The 16,327-nt window shown below is 41.9% G+C and overlaps 1 protein-coding gene across 1 annotated transcript in view; it reads right to left on the reverse strand.

The window, feature by feature from the left end:
- LOC119650579 (extracellular serine/threonine protein CG31145) overlaps positions 1 to 16,327 on the reverse strand; it is a 215,373-nt gene that overhangs the window by 49,738 nt on the left and 149,308 nt on the right. Inside the window, exons 6-7 of the mRNA XM_038053405.1 lie at positions 12,221 to 12,299; positions 5,001 to 5,093 (exon numbers count right to left, since the gene is read on the reverse strand). Of these exons, the coding sequence (XP_037909333.1) occupies positions 5,001 to 5,093; positions 12,221 to 12,299 (172 nt within the window). The remainder of the gene's footprint in view (positions 1 to 5,000; positions 5,094 to 12,220; positions 12,300 to 16,327) is intronic.

The raw sequence follows: 16,327 nt of genomic DNA on the forward strand, positions 1-16,327 counted from the left end.
CTGGTGAAATTCCCAAGTAGATAAGATTTTGATATCATACTTGGAACGGGCTTTGCGAGCCCACTCAACCGCCTCGTAGAAGGTATCCTTCGCAATTTTGCTCGCTGAAAACCTGTCTTCGGAGAATACATGAGGATCCGCAAAATCATTGCTACTCATTGCGACTAGGAGTTTAGATGCATGGTACGAAATTTAAAGAGGAACGGTTTTGCAATCTGAAATATGAACTTTTGTCTACCGTTCCCGGTTGTGATGTTCGATTTCAGAAAAGAATAATTTTAGACGATTTGCTAATAAGGAATTAATGGATGGTTATTTGATGCTTTTGTTCTTAGTTTCTACGCTGCTGCCATGTACTTCGTATGGATTTCGCACGTACAGCCACTTTGAACGCTTCCTGATACGCAGCTTTCTGAACCCAAACACGCTTCCTTCTTCGAAATCGATCCTGGTATCAGTAACCATAATGCCATCATAGCTGAAAAACAACTCCCAGGTATAGACCATTTTGTATAAAATGCTACCTTAAAGTAATTCAAGAATTAGCAATTGTCGAAACTCCATCTTCCTCGCGGGCGATATTCTCCTGGAAAATGTGAAACTCAACCCGATACATATGGCAAACTCTGAAAAATCTCTGCCCGAGGATTTGGCAAACTTGTCAGTCGCAATGATATCCTGCCGCGAAACATCTTCCCATTTGAGAAAGCAAGCTAGGGATAGCATTGCAAAACTGTCAGCAATTGTAAAAGGGGCTCGCATGCAACTATGCTAGTGTAAAGGAAAGCTGACAATTATTTAGCCAAGTTGTATATCCTAAGCTGGCCCCCCTGACCATCCAGGTACTTATCCATCCACCTAAAAAGTAGTGAAAGCACGGTCAGGAGATAGGTAGAATTCATGTGATCAGATAACTTACAGTCATAAGTGAAAAAGCGAAAATGATTGCGTTTTATCTGTGTGTCTTCAAGAAAGGAGCATCTAACGCTTTTTTATCGAATTCTACTAATTCGACCTCGAAGATGTACGTGCCATGCGAGCACTTGAAACTTTCAGTAAAAGTTGAAGACACAGAACGAAACACGCCAGGTTCTCGCCTCATAAATTGGAAATTTTGTTTGATAAATACACCACCCAGTTGTCATGAACCCATGACAAAAGCCTCGGATTAGATTGCAACAACATCAACATGTTCAGCAACAAAAATGGTGCCTTTAGGACTTGGAATGTTAATTGAAAATTCCACAAGTGCAGTGAAAGAGTATCTTCAGAAAGCATCGGCGGGTCAAATTGATACGAACTGAAAAAAACCTCTATAAATATTTTTTTTTAAATGTTACAAAAAGGAAAATTAGGAATTTAAGGCCAAAAACATCGTAAATGGAATAATGAATACTCTAAAACTTGACTTGATATGCAAAAAACTTAGATATGAACCGAGCTGAAAACACAACTCGAAGGAACACCTCAGGAGTGCCACTGCTAGTTTCTACGATTTCACGTAAGACAACTGAAGAGCAAGCTGCGTTACACCATTCAAGCTAATAAAAACAATTGACACGGAAGCGCCTTCGTTTATAGACACATTCAAGCCAATGCGAAACCACCCAAATGATGACCAAAATATATATTGCTCGGCCTCCTGGACAGTGATTTGAAAATCTTCGGACTAAACTCTGACTTGCAAATGAGAGAAGTGCAAATCCGAACCCTTATTGAACGAAACGGAAGTTTAAAGAGAAGAAAAAAGAATACGAAGGGTAAACTTCAAAAATCCATTCAATTCTGTGAGACAGTAACATTTGAAGTGTTCATCGCCGCAACAACAACCCCTTCTTTTCTGAATATCGCCAAAAATTATGTTACAATATACTTTAGATATCAGAACCATGTAACATAACCGCAGATATCCCACAGGGATATGTCCTTTGTCCTCTGCTATGGAACACTGTATATGGTGAAATCTCATGGCAGGAAGTGCCCTATCTGGTCAGCATCCACAGGTTTGCAAATGACGTCAGGCTTGCAATTTACTCCTACTATCCAGATGGAATCGAATTCTATGCGAGCAATGTCATCTGAAAGCAGGCCGAACCTTCACCTTCCCACGTTGCCTGCTCGTAGCGAGTATGAGACGCAATATTCTCACCCACCAACGAGGGCCGGCAACCCCTCCTGGCAATACCCTTTTGTCGCGCAACTAGGACAACATCCTCAGACCAAACGGATTCAATGGCAGTGACTTCAGGTACGGGATATGCAATTAGAGCCATACAGAGACAAATTAATTGATGAATACAAATGTGCTTTCGACAAGGACCATCCACGATGTACCAAATTTTCACAGTCAAACAACTACTGGAAGAGTGCTATGAGTTCAACATCGATGTGCATCAGCTCTTCGTCGACTTCCTTCAAGCATATGATAGCATCAAACGAGAAATACTATATGGTATAATGCGCAGGTTGCGCCTAAAAGAAAAACTAGTACTAGGCTAAGACTGAATTTCATGTAAAGCTAATGACGAGCTAACGCAATGCTTCGAAACGAACTGCAGATTAAAGCAACGAGATAGACTCGCCCCATGCTTTTTAACCTAGCTTTTGAATATCTTAAACTAGAGTTAGGTACCACAAGAACATTCCTCTACAATTCTTCGCAAATAATGGGACTCACTGACAACATAAATATCATGACAATGCGGCCAAACGGCAATAGATCACTTACTTTTATAAATTTGGACAACTTTGTGTACCTGGGAGTAAAGATAGCGAAGGATAGCAATAAAAATGACGAAGTCCAGTGACGAATAATGATGGCCAACAAATGACACTACTCAGTCCTACGGGAAATGAAAAGTAAAAGGGTGCACAGGAAAAATAAGTTTGGGTCTACAAGACCATAATACGACCTTTGATACTGTATGGCTCTAAAATGTGGACTCTAACGCAGGCGGTAAAGAAGTCCATCGACACACGGTAAAAAATGCAGCTGACTGACGAATTAGATACAGCCATGAGCTGACCAGCAGCATCGGTGGTGGTAAAGCTACGAAAATCGCAGTGGGTCGATCATGTAGAACGGATGGACGACAAGCGAATAACTAACACGGTATTCAAAGGCACACCCGAAGGACGCCGCCCAGTGGGAAAGCCACACAAATGGTGCGAGGACTCACTGAACGAGCCCAGTAAAAAGCTGCTGAAATTTCCCAACTGAAATCCGCGATCGAAGATTCGAGATGGTTGGAGGAAATCTATCCTGGGAGCCAAAGGCCGATTTCGCTTGTCGCGCCATTGAAGAAGGAGATATCATCTAAACAATGAAGTTTTGGTAACAAAATACCAGACTGGAGTTCGTCGAGCATAAAGCATACGCTAAGACTAGCAATGATTCTACCCAATAAAGGTGGCCTAGTGCAAAGTCAGCAAGTGCTTGTATTACGAGTCACCAGCTTGGTTCTACGATACCCGTGTGGGTCAGGACGTTCAACATCCTAGAATGTCATAAACTGCGCCAAGCTGTATACCGACTAAGTGTATTCAACAACTTCAGATTACACAGAATACGTTATTCCCGGTTGATATTCTGGACAATGAAGAGGTGGACAATCTGGACAATGAAAAGGTGCGCGCTTTTAGAGAATGAGATGAGAATATGACTGCCTGCAAACGGTATGAAAGCAGGATAAAAATGGACCGCGAACATAAAGACTCATTACCAATATAAGTGGCTGAACCAAGAGAAGACACGGCAAAGTGAACTACCACCTTACGCAATTCCTAAACGAACACGGTTGGCATAGAACGTGCCACCATCAATTTAACTCCGACGAATCCCTGTAGAGGCTAATGTGTAAAGAAATGATTGAAGATGCAGAGGGCATCTTCTTTATCTGTTCTTGGTTTGCAGTTGCAAAAAGGGACCTCGAAACAAAATTAGGATCCCGTTAACAATAAGCACAGGCATATGTTACATGCTTGGAGGAAAGGAGCATAAAAGGCAGCACTAACAGCCGTAAAACGACTTAATCATCTGCTGATGCAAGGGGAAATGCACAAGGGGGATTGCCGGAAATAGTTCCGTGCAAGATGGCAGTGTGTGAAGTTCCAAGCATTGGGAGGATAATGAATGACAATGAAGAGCTGTCTGAGATCGAATCAGATTTTTCCTTTTACCTAATTTGATCCTGTTTTTGAAAAATTAACGTTTTCTTCTTTTTGGTGTTTCAAAAAGGATTTTATATCTTCCTTCGTAGTTTTGTCACCGATAATGCCTGATGCGAAGCATGTCGTTTTCGTAACTCCCAATGTCTCCTCAAAATCAGCCGGATTCCTCAAGAAACTTCGGTAAAAGATCAAAATGCCACTTCAGATCATTGTCGGAGAGTACATTTCTTAGTGGTTGACTTATCGAAGGATAAAGGATACATGTAATTACAATTCGACTTCTCAAGAATTTCGAAGAAATCGAATTCTTAAAATAACCATATTGGCATGATTTTAGGAAATTCGTACGCAACAAGATGGAGCCATTCAACATATCCCATATCCGCTCGTCGTGACCTTTAGGAAAAAGAAATCAACCCAAGATTTCCTTCCATGCCTGCATATACCATCCATGCTCATCCAGCTATAAATTTTGGGGTTCAATCAAATAAAACCTCATTAAACTCAAATGGAAATTAATAACCAGAATACCGCACTGGAATAATTTACTTGGATTGTGTTCTGCAAAATCGATATAAATCCTCCTCATGCACTATTGGATGTGTGCAAAGATATTCAATCTCGCCTGAGTGCAAAGAAACAAAAGTGTCTTCCCAAGTTGTCTGTATAGAAACATAAAATATACTATTGCGAAGTTCAAAACGGGCGAATACCACATAGTTGATACCGGAACGAAAGAAAACCTCTAAGAAGATATTAGATACAAAGAGAAAAACGAGAAACCTTTCCATTTGGCACGAGAATAAATCCATTGAAATAGGATAACTTACCGATCTACATGAAATGCTGCTATTTCAGCATTATGCCGTTCGAAATCCGTAAAGTAGAAATGGTTTGGCAACGTTTGCTGTTCCCGTGGAAATCTGAAACGAGGGCACAAGATAAATGAAAAACATACGTTTAAGTAGATCCAAAGGTTTAATATTATCTAATTTCAACAAAATCTATTTTATGAAGCTTACAGTTAATATGATAGAAAGTATCAGAGTTGGATTTCGCCAGGTTGCTGGCTGAAGTATCCGGACGTTCGTCGTTATATTGAATGGGAATTCAGAAGAAATATTTCTCAGGAGGATTAAAAATAAAATGCAATTTTTTCTTTTTAAAATCCCAGGAGTCCATATAAGTTTCCACTTGATTCATTTGAGTGCAGAGTTAAGAAGATTTAGAGTTGAAATGTCCTGTTCCTCGGGATCCGTATTCAACATTCGACAGACGTTTTTGAAATGCACTCAATGATGAATTTATCGAAATATCTAATGCGGGGTGGGCCAGATAATTCACTGAGGAGAGATTGTCCCGATTTCATTTGTTCTAAATGCCCTGCAGTTGAATATCTGACCTTTCATTTGAAATTTCTCCTAAAAGAATGACATACGTTCCATACACGAGTATACCCAACTGAATTGAATCGAGTTCATCATGAGTGAAGCTCACTCGTGCGGAATATTCAATCAGAGTCTATCAACCCACCTTGTTGGGTATGGAAATAATTCAATATTTCGAGGTAACCATTGGGTTCATCTGCTGATTAATCATGTAGTTGACCTGGCATAAAAAGCTTGGAGCCTTAGCAAAGAACACTATTAACGCATATTGTCCTTTAATTAGTCGACATTTGTTAACTTCGGGTGAAGGATTTGAGGGATGAAGATTATATTTTCAGACCTAGTTCATATCCCAGAGATCGTTATTCTTTGGAAATCTTAGGCTTTAGAATGGTCTAAGTTTTTTGATGAGTCTGTATTTTAAAGTTGCAAAAATCTTCTACAGTTGACATTTATTGAACCCGGGGATAGAGATGTACTTCAAATCGAAACATTCTCGAAAAGTGAAAATGATGGTCCCCAAGTGTTTAAGTGTGGCTTGCTTGGATATATAGCTTTCAAATCTTAGCGAGTGTAGGGATCGAAGTGATAGTTTTGCTGTTTCTGCCTTTAAACGTCAGTAACTAAACCAAACTGCAAGTGTCTTAATCTGATGTTTCTGAAAACAAAAGAGGGTTGGCGTAGCAGTTCTGTACAATTGATAGGATTGTTAAAATAAATAACACAAAATAATGCCCCATCTCATCTGCGATGTTGCGAAATTTAGCTTACATCTCATATTGAGTTACCGAAGTTTAACTCGTTTAACTTTTGATAAGCTGCTGATCTATTGGTACTGATACTATACCTGGCCATGAGTCTTTTCAGATTACAGACTTAATAATCTTCAACGACGGATCAGTCATGGAGGGTGGATCGGGCGCAGGGCTGTTCTCTGAGTATCTGATTATAGAACTGGCCCGAACCTTCGGAAAAATCACGACCATATTCGAGGGTGAGGTAGATGCCATTTCATTGACAGCAGAAGAATGTCTGCGACAAAAATGGAGGGGTCGCACCATTCGAATCTATTCCGACAGTTGGGCGGCATTATCAGAACTAAATGGCAACGACATATCAAGCCAGTTGTTTTTTTTTAAAAGGTAGGTGAATGCGCACAGAGTGTTGGACTCCCGCAACAGCACGCTGGCGGACTACCAATTAAACACCTCCCTGTCATCAGAGAACTAGCCTGGAAGCGTTACACATTACTTTGGGCTAGCCCTCCCGCTCTCCCGGCTTTGGGAGCCTTCAAGTCAGGGAATTCCTTTCACCAACGGGAGTGGAGGGAAGGAAGGGAGTTTTTGTTAGTTCAGGCAACCCGTTACCGTCCAATACCTCCGCCGGTCGCGTTCAATCTTCTTCGCAATGAGAAGAGCTCGAACATAATGCCACTCGGCAAGGGTGCGTTGTCGTTCTTCATGGGCAACCACCTCTTTTAAGTTTTCGCCCTTACGGCGGTAGATAGCTTTGCGCTCCTTGGCAACGGGGATCACTTTCGCGATCACCATCACAGCCGGTTCGGAGATGGTGCGATAAGCAGACGCCACTCGCAAAGCTCCCCGCCTCTGCACTTGCGCGAGGCATTTTCGATGCACCTCCTTGTCAAGGGCATCATCCCATGCCTCCGCATCATAGAGAAGAACCGACTGCGTTGAGACGTCGCCTAGTTGATGTAGGGCCCCCAACATTTGCCATTAGCCGACTCAAGGCCGCAACTCCAGCTGCAGCCCTGCCCGCTGCTGCTTTGATTTGCTCGAAGAAGCTCATCTTTGAGTCGAGCATTAAACCAAGGTATTTAACCGCTGGTTTTGTCTGGATAGTCAACTCGCCGATCGATATGGGACGCAGGGTCGGGATTTTTTCCAGCGCAAGATTGAAACCGTGAGCAGTCATCCATCTGCTTACCCCCCCCCCCCCCCCAGCTCTGGGAATGCGACCATCTACTGTCAAATCTACTCTGAAGGGTGAAATTGCAAGGATTCACGCAGCCGAGTGGAGAAATTTGGACTCTTGCCGGCAGGCGAAAATCCTTGTGAAAGAGCCTAGGGCCACTAGAGCCGCATTTTTGTTGTCCCTTAAGAAGTGGGACATCAAAACCCTAGTAGGGCTTTTTACGGGACACTGCTTCTTAAACTACCATATGGAAAATATTAGGGTAGTGGTTTCGGGTATATGCAGCCAATGTGAGGAGGAGGAGGAGACGGCCCTGCACTTTTTATGCAGCTGCCCGGCATCCTCAGATCTCAGACGAAAACACACTGACAAGGTTTTCTTCAATGAAGAATCTGCACACCCTCTACCTCTGGAGAATATCTTCAGATTCGCTAAAGCCTGCGAACACCGTAGGCGGGAAGCCATTGAATAGGCGATTTACGGGGATAGTACAATGAGCCTAACAATGCCCTGAGTGCTCGGAGCTGCGACTACCCCCAGTTAACTAAACTAACTAACTATACCTGCATACATAAACAATCGCCGGCATTGACAGTACGTTGCATGACCATTGGAAATCCTAACAACTATAGTAAACAGTTTATGGATTTTTGAAAAGTCTACCATCTCGTGATTCATGGGTTACATTTTTATTGCCAATAACAAATGTTTAATCGATCGCTGACATTGCAACCAGCAGAAGATTTAGGAATTATCTGTCGATGTGTTAGAAAGTGGACGTTAAGATCAGCCTCGAAAAAGGCTAGTAGAGCGAAAAATATCTAAAACAGTCCGCCGGTAGTGAGGACTGAACTGAAATCAAATTTGATCCTTTCTCTATCATGTAATTCATGAAATTTAGTTGAGTGCAGAAACGTGGCGGTGGGTTGGCAAAAGCATATGGAACTGAGAACTGTGATGACAGCTGCGCGTTAGAACTTCGATATTGAGGTGTCATCTTAGGAAATATTAGTTCGGAATAGTGATCAGAAAGGCTAAAATTGCCGCAAATTAAAATATCTTCCAAACCGTATGCAATTGGTGACAAATCTTGTGATGGACTGGTGAAAGATATTCATGGTAGACTACTCATTAACGACGGTGAAGAGCTCTTGACATAGAAAGAGCACCAATTGGATAAAGAGCCAGTGAAATTCCATCTACCGAGAATAGGTAATCACCGTGACATGTGAATTGGGGCTGCTCTTCCCTATCGAAGTGCAATTATTTACACAATCAATGAACTTGGCAGCACTTGGAGGTTTTTACTACAAGCTTTCAATAGCCCAAGCATCGGGGATTTATTACACAATAGCAGTGGATTGTCGTGCACGGTTGCTTTGCCTCCTCACTTCAGCCGGAATCGTTTTGTAAAAAAATACCGCAAATGTTCGGCCTCCTCTGGTGTACTTCGAACTGCGTTAGTCGTAGGGAGAAAATCCCGGGCGCAGGGTGAAAATGATCTAGGTCCCTTTTGAATTTGCAAAGTGAATCTACTACGGGCCTTTCAAAAACCTCAATCGTAGGGGAGTCCCACCATTCTCCTCCTATCGACGAGCTTGGAAATCCATTGAAAAAACCATTCGTGCCCAATAAACCCAATAAACTATTAAGGCGACAAACTACCTCGAGCGGCTCATTAATCTGTGTTCAAAATATGGGATAACGAATCAATGCCTGAGCTCTGCCTTTAACTTATCTTCCACTATCCCAATTGAGCCAATCGGCACAAAGGGATTAATATTAATAAAGCTTGACTATGGAAAAATCCGCCTAACAACCGCTCAGATATCCTCCGGTAGACTAAACAATGGAATACTGACAGAAATTGTGCCAGTTTTGATCGATTTCTGCAATGCCAAGGATAGCATTTCAAAAGCCAGACTTTTCACGAGGGTATTGATGAGATTGATAATTGTCAAACTCAAAGCAGCTGATTCACTCTTGGCTGCCAACAAACTATAATAGAAAGATACACTGTAAAGGAGAAAGCAAGTGTGAACCTTGATTAATGCTTATTGCATTTGTTAAGTGCGCCCTTATGCTCTGGGAACCGGTATCAGGCAGAATACTAGCTGCTGGATTCCGATTCAAGATGAAGAACATCTCAATAATGCAATGTAATGCACAATAGAGAGAGAGAAGGTGCGGCCTTAGGTCCACGAACAATTTTCCGCCAATCAGCACTACTTCGTTCATGCTGAATACCCTAGCGTGTGTCCTGGATATCCATGGAGGTGATGCCCTTCCCAAGCCTCAGCACCCCAACCTCAAAGGCAGATCCACCGAAACCGCTTTTTATTATACTAATTAACATGGTTAAGCGGTCGCTAGACTACAAACAATATACCCTAGTAGGCCTCCTGGATTAGAGAGACCACTCAAAAACGTTAGTAGCGAAATAATCAAGGAAACTCAAACCAGAATAGAATTAGAAGGTTGTCTTTTTACAGGAATAGTATCCATGCTAAGAATGTGAACGGGACAAAGACTGAAAAAAAGAAGAATGAGGATAATCCAATTTGTTCTGGAAGGTGGCCACTTGAACAGAACTGCGAGGAAGGATACGTCCTAGGTGGCGAAATCTCTCCGGTGTTCTCATTGAAAGCGGTAAAGGAACAGAAGCGGAGTGAAGGTGGTGGCGCATGCTCACGGTTTGATAATATTGGCCTCAGGAATGTTTCCTTCGGTTATGACTGAAATCAAGGAGGATGCACTGGGAAGGGTGCACCTGTGGACTGGAAGATTCGGACTCGACATAAAACCAACCAAAACGGAACTCATGCTATATATTACCAAGTCAAGGGAACTTGTATCTCACCTCCCCCGCGGCTAAATGAATAAAGGTAGATTCTAATTTAAAGTAAGTGGGTGTGATACTGGATCCTGAGTTAAATTGGAGACTAAACATAGAATTGGATACTACGAATCCCGATATAGACGGGAAATAAGGAAGAAGGCCGAAGATGGGTCTATGGATGTAAACAGTTGTAGTTTGTCGCTTCCTATCTTACGATTATATTGTCTGGTAGCCAAAGCTGAGTAAAAAGTACAATAGAACCAAGTTTATTAGGGTCCGAAGAATCGCATATTCAGATGCTTCTGGGGCTCTGCTGTCCTGCTCGGCAGATGCCCTCAATGTGCTTTTGCGTCTTTTCCCCTGAACCTCCACATTAAGTAGGTATAGCGAACAGTGCTATGAGACTACGTGAGTGCAGATGTTGGTTGGTTGGCGAACACATCCTAGAGGAAGTACTATATGACACGTAAACTTTGCTGCAGCTATTCTAACCATGGCAGAGTGGAAGACCGCATTGTGTTGCTGGCTCGATTGCGAGAGCTTTTGATCCAGACGCGTGCCAATGCATACAGGATTATGACTGGATACACAGAGTACTGGCCTACTGGAGATCACCACACTCGCCCACTACATCCTTTCTTCCTGTGGAAAGCTACTAGAAGAGTGAAGAGATCTGTTTTATGAGAATCGCGTTAACATCAGGCATGTTGCGTGTTATCGGCGACCTCTTTGTCACTGCTTTTCTGCTTGCCATAAACTCTCCTCTTGAACGTGGGGTCATCACTTTGGGATTTACCAGGTGAGGTTGATAGTTGACAGCAAAAATTGATAAAATAATTTTTTTTTCATAAACAATATATTTACGTGAGTGCAACGCCGGACATGCTTCTCATTGTGGTGTTCACAATGTGATACACTCGGTAAAGGCGTGAGTCAACTCACAGTTCTCACATTGTGAACACCCTCTTGAAATCAGCTAATTTTTAGAAAATAGATCACTTCGGTAGGAAAGAAAGATACTAAACAAATTATAATAGCAGGCAAATATCTAGAAGTGCTTAGCACCGTCATACCAGGAATAAGAAAATAGGCTGCTATGACGGCGAGGAAAATGAACACATTGCATGCTATATAATAAGCGGTGAATAGAAACTGCCAAAATCCTGGAATTGAATGAAATCAAAACGAGGTCATTGATAGGTAACTAACCACTGCTCCCTGGGGAAACATTCCCATATAATGTGTTTCTACACCGGAGACTACCAAGCAAAGTTTACAGCGAGGAATACGAGACGGCCTCTCGTGTCATATTAAGTAGTTCCACCCTTCCCCGGGTGAGGTGTAGTTTCTGAGGAATAACAAATCCCGAAAAGGAGTTTTAACGGGTGTATCTAGTCGAATAACGGCTTATCCTAGCGAATAGAATAGGTCATTTCAGGTTGCAATACCACAAAACCCAATCCCAAGTTATCAAAATCAGAGAATGCAGGCATTCCAACGCCTACGTGAGGTTGAACTACGACAATTTTTCCTCGACGTTTGTCATTTGAAAGGAGTTTCATGTTCTCCTAAGTAATCAAGTTATGTAGTCGACTACTGAAGGTGAAGTATCACATTTCTGTATTTGTTCTGGAAAAAGAAGCAAATAGAAGGCATCAATGAAGACTAAACTTCATAAACGAACAAATATTTATGGACCGCAGTTTATATTAAGTTGCTACTCCCGAAGCTCTGTACGGGAAAGTGTTTATTCTACCTTGCGTTCCTCAATGACATACAATATAAACAGGAAAGGAAGGTTGAAACCGTTTCCTTATTTCTACTACAATTTACCCAAACAATAGATTTATTCAAATGAAATTAATGGTCGTGTTTAACGTCTACTTACCTCATTGGTTTAAACAGTGCCTTAACATCGTTTGGAAATTCAATAACCAATTTTATTTGAGTACCGCCATCTTTTTGGACTGGAAAGAAAAAGCAGAAATGAATACATATTAAACGTATACATATTTTAGAGAAATGCATTTAATACAACTTTGTTATCCTTGCTTTTGATACAAATAAAAATAATGCTAATTCCTTTAGCACAATTTTGTCAGAAGTAATGAATTAGTCTCTGCCCCAGGGGTCTGGTTTTCCTTAAGTCCCGCGAACTACTCCAAATATCATTTGAATTCTTTGTTGTGAATAAAAGCATCATATTTTCTATCCCGACCTGATAAATTCATTCCTCGGATGCAAATTATTTTCAACTTTACTCCCTCTTGTCCTTAAAGCGGAGAAAATAGCTGCATGCACCACCCACCCTTTGTTCTCACTCTGGTATTAAAGAAAGTTTTTTGTTGTTTGTCTCGAACTATTTCTGAAGTGGAGATTCAAAGAGTAAGCGAAGGATAATATTCAGGATTGTATATTCAACAAAGCAGCAGGAAGTGTTCATAATAATATTGCAATTTCTGCTTTTCGTTTTTCTGAATGGGTCCATGAATGTTCTTGTGTTTTCTTTGGTATTTAGCAAACAAACTATTGTTGCCAATTTCGCTTGCTATATTCTTCTGAGTAATTCATATGTCAGCTCAGAGTTGGCTGGAGTACTCCATTATCATGACCTTTTTTCGGCTCCAATTCACTTGAGTAACAAAGAACTAGTCTAGAAAGTTTTCCTTGGCCTTAATGAGTTTAGTTTCTACTCATAAGCTTGCCTTACTTTAGGGGTGTACCAAATATCAAATTCATTTACACATCTTACCCGTATCTATGGTTTCCCAGCAACATCTTCAGAACAAAAGCAATAACCCTATTCAAATCACAATTAAAACTTCGCAAAACCCCACAATGAAAATCCAATAATTACGAGTAAGAAAGCAAAATAAAGCAGGCGAGTGGTCTAGGAAAAATGAAAAAAAAAAGAGTCCTTAGGAATAAACCAGACGGAAAATAAAATTTTATTATTCCGAGCAGAGACAAATATTTTCCTTTCATTAGACAAGTCGTCGATTTAATCAAAAGCTCTCCTTTATAGCTCGGTTCTAGTGAAGAGAAATCGCAGTAGCCTTTGCACCACTCTGTAATTCCAACCTTGTCGACATCATGTCGAGTACTTGTTCAGCGATTTGAATAAAATTCTTGTTCAACTTTGAATGCGAACGATTTGTTTGACAGGAATGATGACTTTTAAAGGTATCTGCGCTTGCATTTATCTTTATTTATTTATCTAGGTATCTATGTTGGTCATTTTCACTAGAGACGTATAATGATGGGGTGGTTTCTGAAAGTATTGAATAAATTCTAAATTAACATTATCGCTTATAACATTATTATTTTGCATCTTAGTGCGAATCACAATTAATACCATGATTTTCAACTCACCCCTCCTAGTATTAACTAGTGTTAACGCCCGAATAATAATATAGAAACTTCAACCCTCCCATGCTGTGAGCTTATCACTTGCACAGCATTAAATGTGATGACTATGATACCGAACCACAATTTCACCGTGTGGATACCCTATACTCCACAAAGGAATGAACAAGGGATAAACAACTCTGCCAGACTTTATTGAAAAATTACGCTTTTCTTCAATGGTTCTAAGTAGAGTCCGACCGAACACATGACCAGCCTTACGGGCTACTGAATTGCATAATAGAACAGTTGTATTCACAGCCACTTCTATCCTCCAACCAACTGTCAACTGCCCTATTTTCACTTACCAAGCAACTAAGATACTGGGCCAATACAATATATAATAATATTTTTGTAAGCCTCTGTTTGGTAGGACGAAATACCCAGAGAAAAATGATAAAATTACCCAATCCATTAAAGAAACACAGTGGAAAATTCCTGAAATGGAAAACTCTGAGTAAGTCTCTTTTCCCTTAGCTTTAGTTGGTTTTCGCTGCAATGAGCCTAAAAATACATATATGGTTGCCTGTCACCCCGTGGTGGGGTATAGCACGACAACCACACCTCCGCGCCATCGCTCGCGGTTATCTGAAATGCGTTTCAGCTCCCCCATGACTTCCTGAGACGCTCGCACTCCTCCTTTACTGTTCTACGCCAAATGCCCTTAGGGTGACCCACTCGTCACCATCTTGGGAGAGCGTAGCCTTCAATGCAGTTGTCGTTCCTCCTTAATGTGTTACCTATCCACAGGCACTTTCGTCTTCCTATTACACCGCATACGAGTGCCAAGCCTGTGTGTCAGCCAAGTTCTTCGTTTGAAATAGTGTCAGGCCAGCGTACTCCGATTATACAACACAGGCAGGTATTGGCAAAAGTTTGGAGCTTTTGAGTAACACTGGAGCTCACTTTCCATGTGCTACTCCCATATAGCAATACAGAAAGAACACTAGTACCCAACAATTTTAACTTGATTTTAATATTGAGATAACTGCATTTCCAGATTTTAGACATGGTCGCGAAACCGGAACTAGCGCTGTTAATGCGTCATCAGGTTGGGTTCCGCCGCCGGCAGAAACCACGTTTCCTATATATTCACATTTATCGATATTTTTGATGGTCTACCCATTACTGCAGATAGTGAGGGTGCGATGACCCGTCAGACTGAGAACCTTGGTCTTATTGGTGTTTATCTTCGGTCGAACTCTACTTACCTCTCTTTCCAAATCCAGAGCCAGAGCTCAAGCCCATGCCCCGGTGAGAATGGTGAGAGAGCACACAGATGTCATCAGCGTAGTCGAGATGCTCGAGAAAAGACGTCATCATCATCATCATCATCAACGGCGCAACAACCGGTATCCGGTCTAGGCCTGCCTTAATAAGGAACTCCAGACATCCCGGTTTTGCGCCGAGGTCCACCAATTCGATATCCCCAAAAGCTGTCTGGCGTCCTGGCCCACGCCATCGCTCCATCTTAGGCAGGGTCTGCCTCGTCTTCCTTTCCTACCATAGATATTGCCCTTATAGACTTTCCGGGTGGGATCATCTTCATCCATACGGATTAAGTGACCCGCCCACCGTAACCTATTGAGCCGGATTTTATCCACAACCGGACGGTCATGGTATCGCTCATAGATTTCGTCATTGTGTAGGCTACGGAATCGTCCATCCTCATGTAGGGGGCCAAAAATTCTTCGGAGGATTCTTCTCTCGAACGCGGCCAAGAGTTCGCAATTTTTCTTGCTAAGAACCCAAGTTTCCGAGGAATACATGAGGACTGGCAAGATCATTGTCTTGTACAGTAAGAGCTTTGACCCTATGGTGAGACGTTTCGAGCGGAACAGTCTTTGTAAGCTGAAGTAGGCTCTGTTGGCTGACAACAACCGTGCGCGGATTTCATCATCGTAGTTGTTATCGGTTGTGATTTTCGACCCTAGATAGGAGAAATTGTCAACGGTCTCAAAGTTGTATTCCCCTACCCTTATTCTTGTTCGTGTTTGTGTTTGACCAGTGCGGTTTGATGATGTTGGTTGATTCGTCTTCGGTGCTGACGTTGCCACCATGTATTTTGTCTTGCCTTCATTGATGTGCAGCCCAAGATCTCGCGCCGCCTGCTCGATCTGGATGAAGGCAGTTTGAACGTCTCGGGTGGTTCTTCCCATGATGTCGATATCGTCAGCATAGGCCAGTAGTTGGGTGGACTTGAAGAGGATCGTACCTCTTGCATTCACCTCAGCATCACGGATCACCTTCTCGAGGGCCAGGTTAAAGAGGACGCATGATAGCGCATCCCCTTGTCGGAGGAAAGACGTCATAGTCCAATGAAATGCTCCACGTTCTCCGGACTAGGCAGCTTGAAGAGCGTCACCGATAACAAGAAGAAATAATATCGATAACAGGATACAACCCTGGCGAACTCCGCTTTGGATCACAAAATCTTCCGAGGATTTACTTCGATGCAGCACGTGACATTTTGCGTCATCATATGTCGCTCTGATAATATTGGGTTGAGGAAAAAGAAATGTCGTATTTTGTCAATAGATGGTGACACTTAAATATATCTTGTGTTGTACTTATTGCATCGGGTCATATG

This window comes from Hermetia illucens, chromosome 3 (assembly GCF_905115235.1).
Source record: "Hermetia illucens chromosome 3, iHerIll2.2.curated.20191125, whole genome shotgun sequence".
Lineage (NCBI taxonomy): Eukaryota > Metazoa > Arthropoda > Insecta > Diptera > Stratiomyidae > Hermetia > Hermetia illucens.